The sequence below is a fragment of the Gekko japonicus genome, unplaced genomic scaffold, assembly GCF_001447785.1.
Source record: "Gekko japonicus isolate JY-2015 unplaced genomic scaffold, Gekko_japonicus_V1.1 scaffold4874, whole genome shotgun sequence".
Classification (NCBI taxonomy): domain Eukaryota; kingdom Metazoa; phylum Chordata; class Lepidosauria; order Squamata; family Gekkonidae; genus Gekko; species Gekko japonicus.
In genome coordinates, this window is record NW_015165984.1 from 15778 (window position 1) to 34024 (window position 18247).

General features: G+C 40.8%; 1 protein-coding gene across 1 annotated transcript; it reads left to right on the forward strand.

The window, feature by feature from the left end:
- Positions 1-117: 117 nt before the first annotated feature.
- On the forward strand, positions 118-14482 carry LOC107110684 (vomeronasal type-2 receptor 26-like). Its single transcript, XM_015411486.1, has 7 exons — positions 118-260; positions 1121-1403; positions 3540-4427; positions 5312-5539; positions 6770-6913; positions 11562-11688; positions 13581-14482. Exons 1-7 carry the CDS (start codon positions 118-120, stop codon positions 14480-14482), a joined length of 2715 nt encoding a protein of 904 aa, XP_015266972.1.
- The last annotated feature ends 3765 nt before the right edge of the window (positions 14483-18247 follow it).

Below are 18247 nucleotides of genomic sequence, written 5' to 3' on the forward strand. Positions count from 1 at the left end.
AATCGTACAGCAATCCAGGACCATATGCATCTTAAAACAAGCATGGCTGAGTCTCTGCTCTTGCTGCTGTTGTTTCTCCTTTACATGGTGTGCAAAGCAGATACTATCGGGTGTTCTATGACTGATCCTGTGTATATTCCATATGAATGGTACCAGCCAGGTGACATCCTCATTGGTGGGGTTACATCTCATATCAATTACTTGGTCCCCAAAGTTTCCTTCGAGGAAGAGCCTGTCAAGAACCTGATAGCACGTTCACTGTAAGGAACGAGTCAATCTTTCAATAATGACATGGGCTTTGAGTTTATTTTAATGACACTTTATTCATTGAAAAAAATTTAATCCTGTCCTTGGACTCATAGTGGCTAATAATGCATGTTGTTCATGTCTGAATGCTTGATTTGTGTGTGTGTGTGTGTGGTGGAAGAGTACACTTTAAAAGAATGAATGAACTATAGCCATTGATGATGGGGTGAATAAAACAGACACAGTGAGATGCTTTCTTAAAAAGGACAAGAACCTTTGAAACGTTAACCATTAACGAGTCAATTACACATTACCAGATCTTAGTACCTCTGTGATGAATTGCCATATATTTAAAGGGGCACTAGTAGACACTCTTACCAGATCTATGTAATCAAAGATGCACAGTTTCAAGAGAGTTCAAAGACATTTAGGTATGCAGTAGAAGAGCAAGTTTCAAGTCCAGTAGCAACTTAAAGACCAACAATATATCCAGGGTATAAGCTTTTAAGATCCAAGTCTTCCTTTGTCAGATAGTTTTAAATAGTTCAAGAAGTTCAAGATGTGTCCATAGTTCAAGATGTGACAAAAGAAAGGATGAAGGATACAATGAAGAAGCCTTCAGATTAATAGAATGCCAGATTCATTTCTTCAGAAACACATTTAGATATACAGATCCATGGACACAATCTAGCAGAAGTAAACCTTGACCCAAATACCTCGTTTCCAATGGAATTTACTCATGATTGACTTTCCTGGATTGTGACCTCTCATACTGTCAGGAGTCTCTAGTGACATAAATGATAAAACTGTGATGAAATGATTTCCTGTATCTGAGTATTCTCCTGTAACTTTCATCAACTGGCTTTATCTGCAGTAGGGTGACCAAGTTCTATCAGCACCTCCTGGCCTTGGCATTTGCAATTGAGGAAATCAATGAGAATCCCAAGATCCTACCCAATGTTACTCTTGGATTCCATATCCATGACAGTTATTCTGATGCAAGGATGACCTATCGCACCACTATGGACCTTCTCTTCAAATCTCATCGGTTTACCCCCAACTACAAATGCGGCATCCAGAATAGACTAATAGGAGGACTTGAATCTGAAATCTCTACACACATGGTGAACATACTGCGCATTTACAAGATTCCACAGGTAGGATCTCTGTGTGGAATTAGCTAGGGTGTTCCCCTTTCTTACCTAAATCCAGTATTCTATTCTTTTGCTGATAGCAAATTGATGGCTTAGAAAGGGGGAATGTAGGATTTAAAGAAAAGCAAAGGAAATCTGGAAAGTGGCTGAATAGTACAAGATGCCCAAGACTCTGTGTGTATAAAATGGAAAGGGTTTTTTTTTTTAATTACCTCAAAAGACTATGAGGAAGAAAGAAAATCAGTACAAATAGGAACACCAATCAGAGGTGTTTCAGATAACTCTCCCTTTAGTCATTGCTTGAATCTTTAGCCTCAAGTTTGCTTTTTTCCCCACCATTGTGCAGGAATCCATTCACAATGCAATTCCCATCCATCTTGCTTCTCTTAATTTCTAGTTGAACTCAGTACTCCTACAGAATATATTTTCAGGTGAGTAGCTGAGTTACTGTGCTAGTACATCCGAATTCAAGTGCAGATAGAAATCTGACAGGTATTTGTACCTGAAAAAATGAGCTTTAACTCACGAAAGTGTATGTGCTGGAATTTTTCTTTGTATTTATGGTGTTGCTGGACCAAAGTTTTGTGCTACAGAACATTTTTAATGTTTCACTATTGGATCAAGAGGCTCACTGCTGTTACTGTTTCTGTATGCTCCACTATGCCCCAGTTTAAGTCAAGATAAGCTCTCTGTAGGTACCATCATGCTCAGACTGATATTATTATGTTGTTTATTAGGGGAGGAAGTAATGTCACAAGCTTTTTAATACATTGGGAGAGGGAAAATAGGATGACAGAATTTGAGGCAACTGAATGGGAGGGGAAATCTTAAGTATTACCGAGGCTACAATACTACAAATTAAGAATCAAAGAACTATTCCCCTATTGTGCCCAGATATCAAGGCTATATTTGCTAGTTTATTGGCGTAATAGATTACCCTTTTGGGCTGGAGCAACTCCAGGACAATTTTAAAAGTAGAAATATAGGCTTATCTCAATGGCAAAATAGTCTGTTATTCCACAGAATTGGATCTTGCGTATTGGTGTATTTTCCCCATCCCATCAGTCAATGTATCACCCTCCACATTCTCTTATTCCATCTGCTTCATTTTCACCAGAACACTATCCCCTCTTTCTGAACTGGGATTTCTTGGCTTTTCTACTTGAAATATTTCTCAGATTTCTTCTAATACAGCAGGGTCACAGGTTTCTGTGTTTCCTGGGCCCAAATTCCTGAATCTCTAACAGATAAATAAGTGGGAGACATTCAACAGCTAAAATTTCCTATCTCTTTGCTGCAAAATGTTTGTTCCATTGGACTTCTAAGGCACAACTATTTAACACTAATACTTCCTCCTTTGCCAGACCTCCATCTATAAAATATAATGTAAAGGTGTCAAAGATGTCCTGGGGAGGCTAGAAAACTAGGTACCCAATTACCTGGACCCATCATCCACCTTAAAAGGGGGAGAATCTTTTAATCAGATTATTCTTGTAACAGAAAAATAAGAACTGCCCAAAGCAAGGAGCTCTTTTTGTGCAGTTTTATGGCATGCCATCTGTCACAAAGGTTCTTATTTTTCTCATTTCAGCAAAATGTATTGACTCGATCATTATAATGATAAGTGCGATCCTAAACATGCTTACTTGGATGTAATAGCATCACGTATCACACATAGCATCACGTATCACACATTAGCATCACGTATCACACATAGATTTTTCTTTTTAAAAAATTATGGTCTCATTTCATGTTTTAGAATGCTTAATTGCATTTTATAAATCAACATAATCAGTCCTGGGAGTCCTCAAGATGCATAATTGGGATAGAAATCTGATTCCTTCTAAAATTCATAAGCAAATCACAAGTGCCCTCACATATTCCTTCTGTGTGTGTAAAGTTACATCAAGTCACAGTCAATTTATGGCAACCCTGTCAAAGAGCTTTCAAGGCAAGCAAGAAGCTAGACTGGTTGGCCATTGACTTCCTCTGCAGAGTCTACCTTAGTGGTCTTCCTTCCAAGTACTGACCCTGCTTAGCTTCCGAGATCTGACAAAATCGGGCTATACCATGTTGCTTCCTTCCTTTCCCATTCCTTCACTATCATCTCAAAAATATGTCCTTTTCTAAAAATTGTAGTTTTCATATGGCTCATTTGAACCGGGAAAGGATGATGCAACCAATTTCCCTTCCTTTTACCACATGGTCCCCAGTGAAACCCTTCAGTACACTGGAGTGGTCCAGTTACTTTTGCATTTCAGATGGAAATGGGTAGGGCTCATTGCTACAGAAGGGGACAATGGAGACCAGTTTTTGCAAATATTGGAGCCATTGCTTTCCCAGAATGGCATCTGTTCAGCTTTCGTGCAAAGAGCTACAAAAAGCCTGGGGTCATTTAACACAAAGGAAATCATTGCTTACATGAGCAACAATGTTCCAGTTTTCATGGAGAGCAATGCCAATGTATTTATTGTATATGGGGAAACTGCAACCATTATGTGGCTGGATATTATGATATGGATGACCACAGTAGTGCTTCCAGGAATATTTCCTGAATATAAAAGGAAGACATCTGCAGGAAAAGTGTGGATTGCTATGGTCCAGATTGATTTTACATTCAATCTTTTTCGAAAGGAATGGGATTTACAAATATACCATGGGGCTCTTTCCTTCAGTCCTCACACCAATGAGATCTTAGGATTCCAAGAGTTTCTTCAGAATATAAACCCTTTGGAAGCAAAGGAAAACGGGTTCATGGAGGGTTTCTGGAAGCAAGCATTTGGTTGTTCTGTTTCAGATCCCAGTGCACTAATGAATGACACTGAAACATGTACCTGGGAAGACAGTCTGGACAGCCTTCCTCAAGCTTTCTTTGAAATTAGCATGACCGGTCACAGCTATAGCATCTACAATGCTGTCTATTATGTTGCCCATGCATTGCATGCTTTGTATGCATCTAGTTCCAACAACAAACCCATGGAGAACAGAGACAGACTGATGCCCCTTCTGAGTGTACAACCTTGGCAGGTAATGTTTTCTCTTGAAATTGCTTGGATACCGTATGGTAGAGTGTCATACCCTAGTTAGCCAGCCATTGACCAATAAAGTTCCAAACAATGTAGCCATTGTTCTTTTTCTCTTGTCCCTCAAAGTACATCCATCCATGTAGTCATCCATCTATCTGTACATTTTATTCATCCCTTCGTCCAAGAAATTTGGGGCATTCAGCTTCGTAATACATCTGTGAAGTAGGTTAGGATGAGAGACAGTGACTAACTCAAGGTCAAAGCCTGAGTGGAGATTTGAATCTGGGTCTACCAGATTCTAATCTGACGCTCTAATCACTACATTACACTCATATTCCTATATTTTTTCAAATATTGATGACACAAAAAACACAATGGGTGGGAGGAAATTTTTAAGTGTACTGTCGGAAGTGTCTTCCAGTGCAAGTAGCCATTCACCAGGGGAATGGGCTTTCTCCACCAGAGCAACTATCCTGATAGATGTGTCAAAGAATGTCTCTGTGATTATAACTGCTGCTTTCTTCCTATGCCCTAACCTGGATGGCCCAGGATAGCCTGATCTCAACAGATCTCAGAAGCTAAGCAGGCTTGGCCCTGGCTAATATTTGGATGGGACACCTCCATATAATACCAAGGTCATGATGCTGAAGTAAACCACCTCTGAGTATCTCTTGCCTTAAATCAGCTGTGACTTTATGGGACTGTCTACCATCACTCTTTCTGTGTCTGGTGCTTGAATTGGGACTCTGTTCAGTATCATTTATAGATCATCTGTATGATGACCTTGCTTCTCCCTAGATAACAAGAACCTGAACTAGTCTAGGTAACTTGTTTAAAAATTCTTAGTGGAAATATTCCTTTGTTTTTCTTTCTCTTTCCCCATAGCTCCACTCAGTTCTTCAGAGGATTTCATTCAACAATAGTGCTGGAGATCAAGTCAAGTTTACTGAACATGGAGAATTGGCAGTTGAGTTTGATATCACAAACTTGATCACTTTCCCAAATAACTCCTATGTCAGGGTCAAAGTGGGTAAGCTGGATCCTCAGGTGCCTCCAGGCAAACAGTTGACCATTGATGAGGACAGGATTGAGTGGCACATGAGACTGACTCAGGTAGGCAGTAGATTTCAGGTTTAAAAAAATGTAGATCTTACTGTATGCACCATCTGCTCAAAACATGACATTCATTGCATAGGTATAGTATATTGCCAAGTAGCAAAACGATTTCTTTTAAGCTCATAAGCTGTTCATTAAAACTCAGCATTGGCAGTTAGTTTTATAGTAGATGTGTGAGGCTTGTACTCCATCCCAACCACCCTCTCCTACCAGATTACTGATCTGACAACAACAATGTTTTAATTGCTGGTTATGGGAAAGGCAGGGGGACAACAAAACACAAAAAGTAATTACTGCCCCCCTGAAAACATACCTGATTGTTGGGAAGAAGACAGAGACAAAGGGAGCCCTGTGAGCCAAGGTTGCCAAAATGGCTGCCAAAGCAGGAACTTCCCCAGTGTCATAAGAACATAAGAACATAAGAACATAAGAGACGCCAATGTTGGATCAGGCCAAAGGCCCATCCAGTCCAACACTCTGTCACACAGTGGCCAAACATACCAGGTGCCATCAGGAGGCCCACCAGTGGGGCCAGGACATTAGAAGCCCTCCCACTGTTGGCCCCCCAAGCCCAAGATGACAGAGCATCACTTGCCCCAGATCCCCTATCTATACCTTGTGGCTAATAGCCATTGATATCACTGATATCTGTCGATATCACGGCCATACTGGAAACACTAACTAAAAGTCATCTAACTGGCCTGACAAAATCCATTAAAATTTAAAAGGTGAAATACTGGATGGCATTACAATACTCCTTAAACCAATCATGGGGCAACTGGAGGAAATCAAAGCTTCCCTTCAGAAAACCTCCAACACAGCCGAGGTAGCTATGGAACTTGGCATGTTGACAAGTACATTTGTATAGACCAAACAGGCTTCATATCACGAAGAAAATTAATTGATAATAATTGAAAAATTATTAACATTGTACATTACAGCAGAAATCACAAAAAAGAACCAGCACGCATACTGTCACTTGATATAGAAAAAACATTTGACACAGTTAAAATTTCATATATACTGAAACTGCTAGAAGCCATGGAAGTTTGAACAAAATTTCAAACAGTGATTAAATCTCACTTCTATATGCCGCTAGCACAAATATGGATCAATGGCACTCATTCACATCCTATAAAACTATCAAAGGGCATTTGACAGGGGTGCCCCCTTTCACCATTACTGTTTGCTTTAGTCATGGAACCTCTTGCCCATTCAATCCTTCAGAATGACAGAATATTAGAAATTAGGATAAGTGGAGGAGCCTTTGAAATCTCATTATTTGCAGATGACCTAGTTCTGTATGTGTCACATCCAGATATATCTCTACCAACAATTGCCGAGGTTCTGAAAAAAATTAATATGGTAAAGGTAAAGGTTCCCTTGCTCGAAAGCCAGTCGAATCCGACTCTAGGGTTGCAGTGATCATCTCCGTTTCAAAGCCGAAGAGCCAGCACTGTCTGAAGACATTCAAAAACTCAGCTCTATCCAATAAATATGCCCAATTCATGTGAAGCACTTATCAAACAGAACTTTGAATATAACTGGCAGTACTGGCAGTATCTTGGTGTTAAATATCCATTGGTTAGATGATTTACTAAGATTAGATGACCTTGAAGCAGGCAAACTAGTCTCTGATATACTGGAACACTTGAACACTCATTGCTTATCTGCACTAAGACAGGTAGCCATAGTTAAAAGTTTCTTATTCCCCAAATTATTATTTTATATGAGGGCACTACCTGTGTCCCAGATAAAATTCTAGAAAGTTGGCAAAAGGAATTCACTAAGGCTGATTTCGCACTAGAGCTGCCTCGATGTTGCACCACCGTTTGCCCCAATACTATTGGTCAATTTCACATCCAAAGCCGCGGGGCTGCATTTGACCCGTGGCTTCACCCGATTTCCTCTGCAGTTTCGTGATCCTCAAAAAACAGGATCACAAGCCTGCGGGGGAAATCGGGCGAAGCCGCGAGTCAAAATGCAGCCCCGCAGCTTCGGGTGTGAAATTGACCAATAGTATCGGGGCAAACGGCGGTGCAACATCGAGGCAGCTCTAGTGCGAAATCAGCCTAAGTTTCTCTGGCAATACAAACACCCAAGAATAAATCTTCACACAATCAAATGGCCAATTAAACAGGGTGGACTGGCAGTACCCAAACTAAACGCATATTATCAGATGGTAATTCTAGCAAACTTTTTGGCAAATTGGAAACCTATTGAAGATTACTACCTAGCCTCTCAATCCTTTCAAGAAGCATTATGGTTCAACCAAGGAAATAAACACTCTAATCAAAATAATCCCTTCCTAGATGCTAAATTCCAGGTTTGGCATAAAAATCGTGCTGTACTGTCTCCATCCACATCACTATTTACTGGCTTTGTAGGACAACCTTGGTTCCCACCAGTACTCAGCATAACTTCTTTTGGTGTCTGGCAGAGGGCCCATCTTACTAGGTTCTTTGATGTCATCTCATATGGCTCCCTCCATGAAAATCTAGCAACAAATAAATATGCACTGCAAAAACCTTATAACAATCTAATGTGTTCTATTTATAATCATCATTTAGTAAAGTGCATAGTGTATCATTATTTCATCCTAGTCAGGTATAAATATTCATTACATTAAAATCAGCCTCCATTCCTGAGGACTGGAAGGTAGCTAATGTCACTCCCATCTTCAAAAAGGGTTCCAGAGGAGATCCGGGAAATTACAGGCCAGTCAGTCTGACGTCGATACCGGGTAAATTGGTGGAAACCATTATTAAGGAAAGAATTAGTAGGTACATAGATGAACAAAACCTATTGAGGCAGACTCAACATGGGTTCTGTAAGGGAAGATCTTGTCTCACTAACCTGTTAATGTTCTTTGAGGGGGTGAACAAACATGTGGACAAGGGGGATCCAATAGATATAGTTTACCTTGACTTCCAGAAAGCTTTTGATAAAGTTCCTCATCAAAGGCTCCTAAGTAAGCTCAAAAATCATGGGATAAAAGGACAAGTCCTTTTATGGATCAAAAACTGGCTAATTAATAGAAAACAGAGAGTGAGTATAAATGGGCAGTTCTCTCAGTGGAGGGGGGTAAGCAGTGGGGTACCGCAGGGATCAGTACTTGGTCCACTGCTTTTTAACTTGTTCATTAATGATTTGGAGTTGGGAGTAAGCAGTGAAGTGGCTAAATTTGCGGATAATACGAAGTTGTTCAGGGTGGTGAAAACCAGTGAGGATTGTGAGGCACTCCAAAGGGATCTGTCAAAGATGGGCAAGTGGGCGTCAACATGGCAAATGGGGTTCAATGTGGCCAAGTGCAAGGTGATGCACATTGGAGCCAAAAATCCTAAATATAAATACACGTTGATGGGGTCTGAACTGGCAGAGACTGATCAAGAGAGAGATCTTGGAGTTGTAGTAGATAACTCACTGAAAATGTCGAGACAGTGTGTGACTGCAATAAAGAAGGCCAATGCTATGCTGGGGATTATTAGGAAGGGTATTGTAAACAGATCAGCCAATATCATAATGCCGCTATATAAATCAATGGTGCGACCTCATCTGGAATACTGTGTGCAATTCTGGTCACCACACCTTAAAAAGGATATTATAGCTTTGGAAAAAGTGCAGAAAAGAGCAACTCGAATGATAAAAGGGTTGGAACACTTTCCCTATGAGGAAAGGTTAAGGCGCTTAGGGCTCTTTAGCTTGGAGAAACGACGACTGAGGGGTGACATGATTGAGGTTTATAAGATTATGCATGGGAAAGAGCAGGTAGAGAAAGAGGTACTTTTCTCCCTTTCTCACAATACAAGAACCCGTGGGCACTCCATGAAATTGCTGAGCGGTCGGGTTAGAACGGATAAAAGGAAGTACTTCTTCACCCAAAGAGTGATTAACACTTGGAATTCACTGCCACAGGAAGTGGTGGCAGCTACAAGCATGGACGGCTTCAAAAGGGAATTAGATAAGCATATGGAGCAGAGGTCCATCAGTGGCTATTAGCCACAAGGTATAGATAGGGGCTCTGGGGCAAGTGATGCTCTGTCATCTTGGTGCTTGGGGGGGTCAACAGTGGGATGGCTTCTAATGTCCTGGCCCCACTGGTGGACCTACTGATGGCACTGGTATTTCTGGCCACTGTGTGATACAGAGTGTTGGACTGGATGGGCCTTTGGCCTGATCCAACATTGGCATCTCTTATGTTCCTATGTTCTTATTAAATAAGCAATAACATTCAGTACATACAGATTGATAACTACCAGACCATTTTGCATCAGTGTTTTAAAAAGTCAAGCCCCAACGGGCGTTTCCAGAACTAAAACCCCGCTTTTCCTTGCATGAAGTCTTCCAAAAAGGGGGACAGCTTTCTTAATAGTTTTATGGATGCTTTTTTTTTGCCGGTCATTATGCAGCTAACATTCATGGACGGAGTACTCCTGTCATTCTCAAAGCTGCAGGACCCTGTTAGCAGCTGGTAATTGGCTAACAAGCGGAACGGGCTCTTTAGGCGGCTCTCTCAGATCCACAACTCATGCTGGCAACTAGTCTCTTGGACGACTTGCTGCACCCCGGATCCTGCGTTCCTGTCTCCTAGTTTTTGTACTGACTTCCCGGCTCCTGACTCTGGTTTGCGTGATGTTGTTTCTTTCCGGCTCCCCTGACTACAGACTGTGTACCCTGACTTCTGATAAATGGCTTTTGGCTTCTGAACTCTTTAATATAACCTCCAGTAACCCTAGGCTATGTTTTGACGGTGTTTTGGACTTTGCTCACTTTACTCTGTCTTCTCTGGTACCTTGACCTCGGACTGTGTTTCGGACTTCCGTGCCCTGCCTGGCCCACCAGCGCAATCGTGACAATGGGATATGATATCCCCCAAACCCCAGAAGCAATCCTTCTCAATCTGTAGAAGAGTAAAAGAACTCCTAAAGCTCATAGGGAACTCATCATGACAATGCTTACAGCTGCCAAAACTCTTATAGCTTCATGTTGGATAAAAGAATCCCTCTCTAGCATACAACAAGGGCATACTAAACTTTGGGAGTATTGAACATTAGATAATATTTCTATTAACATATTTAGCCATGACAATAGCACAAATCAAAGAGATTCAATAGAGAAATGGTACCCATTATTAAGCAATTTCTGGACTGACTGATGTGATTATATCTTGACATTTTAGAATAGCTACTTCCACTTTTCTCCATCTGCTTCCTCCTTCTAATTACCTTGTTTTGTGTATTATTTATATGCTTATATATTATATATAAGTGTTGAAATTGTACTCCTTCTATTAATATTGTGTATTTTTTCTAAAGAATATTCACCAAATATTTATAAGGTTTAACGTACTATAATCTCTGATCAAGGTATATATATCTATGTTAATGTTGTTTGTTATCTGTTAATCTATAGACTTATATTTTAATAAAGTATATAATTTAAAAAAAACAACCTCAGCATTAAAAACCCAGGCAAAATGTAAATACATGAAGCATCCAACACTTTAAAATGATAGTTTTCAGGATAAAAGTAAACTATATAGATGGTGATAAAAGTTCAAACTCTTTATTAAATACCTGGTTAAAATGAATAAATAGGGCTTGGTGGCTAAGACAGTGTAGTATTGGTGCCAAGGAAGTCTCAAGTGAGATCTTACCACTGAGAAGTACATTCCACGTCATAATTCTTTTTATTTCTAAAAAGCAAAAATCCTCAACCACTATCACAACTTTGTATCTATTATTTTTGGTGAGTATTTGTGTGTGTGTGTGTGTGTTTGTGCTTGCGAGCCTGGGAGTCATGGTGACTTCTGGTGACCCCTAGTGGGGCTAGGATGTTTCAGAGAGGTGGCTTGGTATGGCCTGGCTCTGCTGCCCGGCCCTCGAATTCCTTGGAGTTCTCCCATCCAAGTACTTGCCAGGGTCGGCCATGCTTAGCTTCTGAGATCTGATTAGATCGGTCTTGCCTGGACTATCTAGGTCAGGGACTAACATTGTATCTATTCTTTGTGCAAGCATAGGTGCCTCCCATGTCTTTGTGTAATGCAAACTGTCAGCCTGGTTACAGTAAGACGAAGAAGGAGGGAGAGAAATATTGCTGCTATAATTGTGAACCATGTCCAGAAGAGATGATTGCATATGAGGATGGTAAGATTCTCTTAAAAACATGTGTTGAATATATTGTTGAATGTAATGTACATTGATATGCTGTAGAGTGAAAATGTATCCTGCACCATGAAGAAAAAGAGTTTCTCAATGTAGTTGTTTAAATAATTGTGTTGATAAGAGGATGAGGAGGGTAGAGACCGCTGAGAATGGTGTCATGCCATGATGTTATTTCTGGTTAAAAATGCCAGAAATGACATCATGGTGTTGTGCAACATTCTAGGAATCCCCTAGTTTCTTGGGGGTTTATAATAGAAATCATGAGATTCCTAGAGCACTGACATAATTTCTGTTTTTTTAAGCCAGAAATCAAGCTGAGAGTGCCTAGCCATTAACCCCTTCACTGATTTGTCCCTTCTACTCATTAGGGCAATAATGGGGACCAGGGTAAGGTGTCTAACTCTGGGTAGGGAAATCCCTGGAGATTTGGGTGTGGAGCCTGGGAAGCTTGGGTTTGGGGGAGGGTCTTCAGTGGGGTATAATGCCATAGTGTGTATCCTCCAAAACAGTCCTTTTCTCCAGGGGGACTGATTTCTGTAGTCAGTTGTAATTCCAAATCTCCAGGCCCCACCTGAAGGTTGGCAACCCTAGGCTAAGACAAAGGATGGGAGGGCAATACAGGCAACTTGGCAGCTCTATTAAAGAAAGATAAATAAAGATAAACTTTGAATTGCATTCTAATATATAATTAAATACTATTGTGATCTAGGCCTGCCAGTCCCCCCCATCAGGGTGGGGAATCCGCCCATCCTCAAGTCTCATTGCCCATCAACACTTGGCAGGAGAAAAATTAAACAAAGAACTGACAACATCATGCGAGCTATTCATCACTTCTGTGGAAACCCCAGAGGTGATGGGTGATAGCTCTAAGAATCACCGCAAGCTCTATGGTCTTACTATAGAGCTTCCAGCAATTCCTAGAGCTACCCCATGTCACAGCTAGGTTTTCCCCAGAAGTTATGTAACAGCACATACAATGGTGTGCCCCCATGTCCTCGTCCCCACTGGTTGCCTGCCATGTCAACTCTATCATGATTCTAGGCCTGAAGCTGAGATGTAGAGTGGACTGCAGGGCCCCAGTAACACTAATCTCCCAGTCAAAGACGTGGGACTTTGTTGTACATTTTCCCTATGGGGCTAAATTCCCAGATATGCTCCCAGACTAGCATTGGGCCTGGTGGAATTGAAGCAGACTTTTGGATTTCATACAGTAATTGAACAAAAAGGAATTAAAATAATTTATTTTACCAATGCTAGACTTCCATGAAATGCATACTTTTTACAGAAAAAAACTCCAGGTTATGTAGCTGGAAATAGATTAGATCCAATGATGGGCAAGCAGAAACATAAACCAACTTGGTGCAGTTGTGCTTGCCGAAGACATTGCACAACACCTAGCATTTTCTTTCCTCTGTCTTATAGCACCCAGAAATCCCCTGCATATCATCTTGGCACAAACAGACAGAAACAGTTTCCAATATGTTATGTTTAATTTAGTGCATTGGGTAGTGTAATTTTTTTCACACTTCCACTTGTGCAAGGACCCTAGCAGTTGCACAGTTCATCCAGTTGTTCCGAACCATTATTTGATGAGATGGGATGTGTATCTCCTGCTACTTGAATTTGCCAATACTGTGCTTGATAGTTTCAGAGGGTAGCCGTGTTGGTCTGTAATAGAACAGCTGGATTTGAGTCCAGTAGCACCTTAGAGATCAAACAAGATTTTCAAGGTATGAGATTTGAAAGCTCTCAAAATCTCATACCCTGAAAAACTTGTTGGTCTCTAAGGTGCTACTGGACTCAAATCCAGCTGTGCTTGATAGATTATTCAAGCAGTGATAATCATTGTAACTTCAAAAGAGTTCCTCTTTCAGATATGGATAAGTGTATCAGCTGCTCAGAAGATCATCATCCAAACATGGAACACAGTCAATGCATCCCCAAGGTCACAACTTTCCTATATTTTGAAGAAACGTTGGGTAGTATTTTAGCTTTTCTGGCTCTTTTATTTGCTCTGATGACAGCTGTAGTGCTTGGAACCTTCATTTGGCACCGAGAGACTCCCATAGTCAAAGCCAACAACCGTAGCCTCTCCTATGTTCTCCTTGCGTCTCTCCTTCTGTGCTTTCTCTGCTCTTTGCTTTTCATTGGACAGCCTAACAAGTGTACATGCCTCCTCCGACAAACAGCTTTCAGCATCGTCTTCTCAGTGGCTGTTTCTTCTGTGTTAGCAAAAACCATTACAGTGGTGGTGGCTTTCATGGCCTCCAAGCCAGGAAACATTTTCCAAAAAAGGCTGGGGAAAATACTGGCACACTCAGTTGTTCTCTCCTGCTCCCTTGTTCAAGTCCTCCTTTGTGCTGTTTGGTTGGGTACATTTCCTCCTTTCCCAGATTTGGACATGCACTCCCTGAGTACAGAAATCATACTACAGTGTAATGAAGGATCAGTGACATTCTTTTACTGTGTGTTAGGCTACATGAGTATTCTTGCCACAGTAAGTTTCATCGTGGCTTTTCTAGCTAGAAAGTTACCTGACATCTTCAATGAAGCAAAGTTCATCACCTTCAGCATGTTTGTTTTTTGTAGTGTTTGGTTGTCCTTTGTCCCCACCTACCTAAGCACCAAAGGGAAATACATGGTGGCCGTGGAGATCTTCTCCATCTTGGCCTCCAGTGGTGGGTTACTCGGCTTCATATTTTCCCCTAAATGTTATATTATAATACTGAGGCCAGCGTTGAACAACAAAGAACAGCTTATAAAGAGGAGGCCCTAAGTATCTGATACTCTGTTCTGCCATCATTTATATTTCTTCTCAAGAGTCAATTGAAGGCCTCAGCTAGGATAACTTTAGCAATCATACTGAAAGATCAAAGCTAATATCTTAAGATGTGACAAGTTAGTAATGTGAATTTATTTTGTACATAGAATAACTATTTAATGACTGATAATTCATTCTTCAGTAATGGGTTGATTCCCCCCCCCTTGATTTCTTTAGTTTTGACTGTAATTTGCATACATAGCCCATAGGCTGAAAGAAGATTTCCCCTTTAGACGTGACAAAGTTCTTATGTGAAATTTGGGAAAGAATCATGCCAGAGCCCACTGCAGAATATTCTTGCTTCTTTTCTTATTACAATAAAGGAAATTTACATTTAAATATTTCATTCTTGGGAACATGAAAGTAAAATTGATGGCTACAATATAATGTAATTTATTTCGGCTTGCATGACCAAAAGTCTTAAGCACACTTATACACATTTATAAGCTACAATATAAATAGAGATAGTCACTAAAGATATTAAAACCACAGAAGAATCCTACCTGTTCCTAGTTAATGATTCCTAACAATTCAAAAGTGCTATACATTTATTATCTCTACAACCACTACAGCTGTAATTTAATAAAAAAGCAGGACATTTTATAACAGCAGAAGCACAGAATTCAATATAAAAGCAGGACATTTTATAACAATAAAATAAATAAATAAATAAATAAACAATAAAAACAATAAAAAGTGGCACATTTTATAACAGCAGCAGCACAGAATTCCATCTGACCTTCAAGAATTCCACCCAGTAAAGCAGCACCTTATTCATTCTGCACCTTTCTTGGAGACAGACTCTTTTTCTCTTCTGCCCTCCTTGCCCTTCAATTCCATGTCATGTGCTCCTTTCAAAAGAAAATTAAGGAAAAATTCCTCCCCACGACCTTTTTCAGTCTGCCTCCATTTCTCACAGTGCCACAGACAGCAGACTTGCCATTTTTTTGAGGGCAGCTGCCAAGCTCCTGCCCATGGGCTCCAGGCACAGTTAGGGCCCTTTCTTCCTGTGGGAGGAGAAAAATCATATGATCTAGGAATTTGTCCATCTCTGTGTTTTTTTTGTTTTTGTTTTTTAATTTATAAACTGTTTATTTCTTTTTAAGCAAAAATACAGTGTCATGAGAACACAAATCCGCAGCATCTATAAGACTAAAACAGCTTCCATCTCTGTGTTAAAAACCATAGAGTTGGGTGAACTCATAGATCATCATGACAGCATTTCCAGGTACAAATCAGAATGACATTGCAATGCTGAGCAACACCACTCCCCAAACCCAAAATACTCCCAGTGTGCTAAATATTACAGCTGCAGAAATATATACAAAAGTAGATACCCTGTGGTAGATTGCTAACTCTTCAAAGGCACAAGTTGACTCTGATTCTAGGCCTCACCTACCCAAGGCAGAGCCAGTGGGGTCAATGTTGGAATAAAGGCCACTCACCATGCTTTGGGCACTTTGGGGTGCTATGTTTCTTTTTTAATTAGAATCAGAATTTGTGTTCCCTCTTGACTGAAGAGGTGTGTCTCTTGTTGTCTGGTAGTGGTTTTAGAGTTCCCTTTTATACTCCAGGCCCTCCTTATCTTCCTCTCTCTCTCTGTGTCTTCATGGCCTGGCAACAAACTATACTCTTCTGCATCCCCCCCCTTTCCATGAGAGGTCTGCCAGGAAGCTCACCACTACCATACACACCCGTGCACGTGATGCTTGTAGAAAATCATTCCTTAGCTTAGACCTTTTTGCCCAGGTTATTGCAGAAAATTGCCACCCCTCTTGCTATTCCCAATTAGGCTAAGGTGATCTATGGTCCCGTCCACACTTGCCTGGAAACGGGGGGGGGGAGTGGCTGTTTGCACCGGCACAGTCCCGCTGCAAACGCGATCAGACAGGATGACAGTTTCCTTCCTCGGCACATGTTCCCAGCGCGCTCTAATGACGCAAGAGGAGCGCGCTGGAGCGATCACACAAAGAGAGTCCGGCAGCGGCCCATCACAAGCCATTTGCTACTGGACTTTACGAGGTAGCTTTTTACTCCACATCTTCAGCTGGCTGCGAGGGGTGCGCCACGCTGGCCAGATGTTGCGATGTGATTGTGCCCTTATAATCCACTCGGCATTAAAAATGCCGCTTCCGTGGCAACTTCTGTGGCACACATCACTCATCAGAAAAGAAAGCTTAGAGTCTTAAAACTGGCCACCTGCTGATGATAGCAGGACTTATAGTGCCCAAAATGAAGGAAATTGGGTCACCCAGGCACACAATCACTTTGCTATTTGCAAAAGAAGCAAAGGTTTACTCACCAGGAAAATGCAGGCAGCACAGACAAGGAGGTCTGAAAATATCCTCCCCTTTACAAAACTGAGAGGGTATAAAAACTTCCCTGACCTATTTGTTTCTTTATAGATAAGCGGGATGAACAGGGCCTCTTGAAGGTCAAAGGAAGGGAAACAGGCAAGAATGCCAGAAATACAAAATGTGCTGAATATTGGTGACTAACTAGAAGTGCATACATAATTTGGAATTAACTAACATGGGAAAATCAGAAAAGGGGCTTGCATTAGAGGAGGGTGTCTAAAATTATTAATGGGGCAGGGCTATTAGAAAACAGCAGGATTATTGAATTATTAGAACTGTATTTAAGATGGCTGAAAGCTATGTACTAGGTCTTTTTCAGCTGGGGAGCTAGAACGACATCTACTGCAGTAGAGTAAAAGCTGTTTTCTTTCTGACCATTTTGTCTGAGTCTTTGCCACCAGCAGGGGTTGAACTGTTGGGGAAGGGCCCCCCATTATACAGGGTTCATACCACATAAGGTATAAATAACATTTCACTTCCATTGAACTTTGGAACTCAGATCCTATTTCTACAACTGAGATTCTTTAATTACAAATTTACTATTTTCATCCTACTCTAAGCAGCTCTTCTGTACAGTTCCACTCAGTCAGAAATCCTTCTTTTTCTCCTCAGCACCCCTAAGCTACCAACTCCTCTGATGCTAACCTCTAGCTGTCACTTCCAAGTCTCCCCTCTCAACATTCCATCAGCTCTCATTGGTTGTTTTAACCCAACCTGTCCTTCACACCTACCTCACAGGATTGTTGATGTGAGGATACAATAGAGGTGAGAACAATTTAAACCAGACATGTCCAACTTCGAACAGGTAGTGATCTATTTTTTCCAGCCAAAAGTGATGATGATCTACCACCATGAAAATAAAGTTTAAAATTAGTTTCAAATTAGATTTTAACCCACTAAAGTTGGATTCCATGCCCCCACCCCTTATAATGCACCTTCTGTCATTTACTGGTAAGCAAAATAAACAAAACAGAGAGACAAAGATCCAGAAAGAACTGTGAGCATTTTTTTTATTTTTATTGAATTATAACTTTAACTGTCTCAATAAATTTCTTTAACTTTTATTCAGAGTTATTTGTGTTGAATGTAGGTCAAATATTGATCCAGGCTGATCTTGCGCAATCTTTAAAACTTCGCTCTTGCTCATTAGTGAGTGCATTAGTGAGACCAAGCTGGTGATCTACCTCTGACCCCTCCACAATCTAGTGGTAGATCGTGATCTACCTGTTGGACATACCTGATTTAAACCATTTTGGATCCCCAATGGGGTGAAAGGCAGGGAACAACAATTCTAAGCCTATTTTGACTGCAGCTCACCAATGAAAGGCGATTCCTCTTGCCTTTGCCTCAATTCAGTATTTTT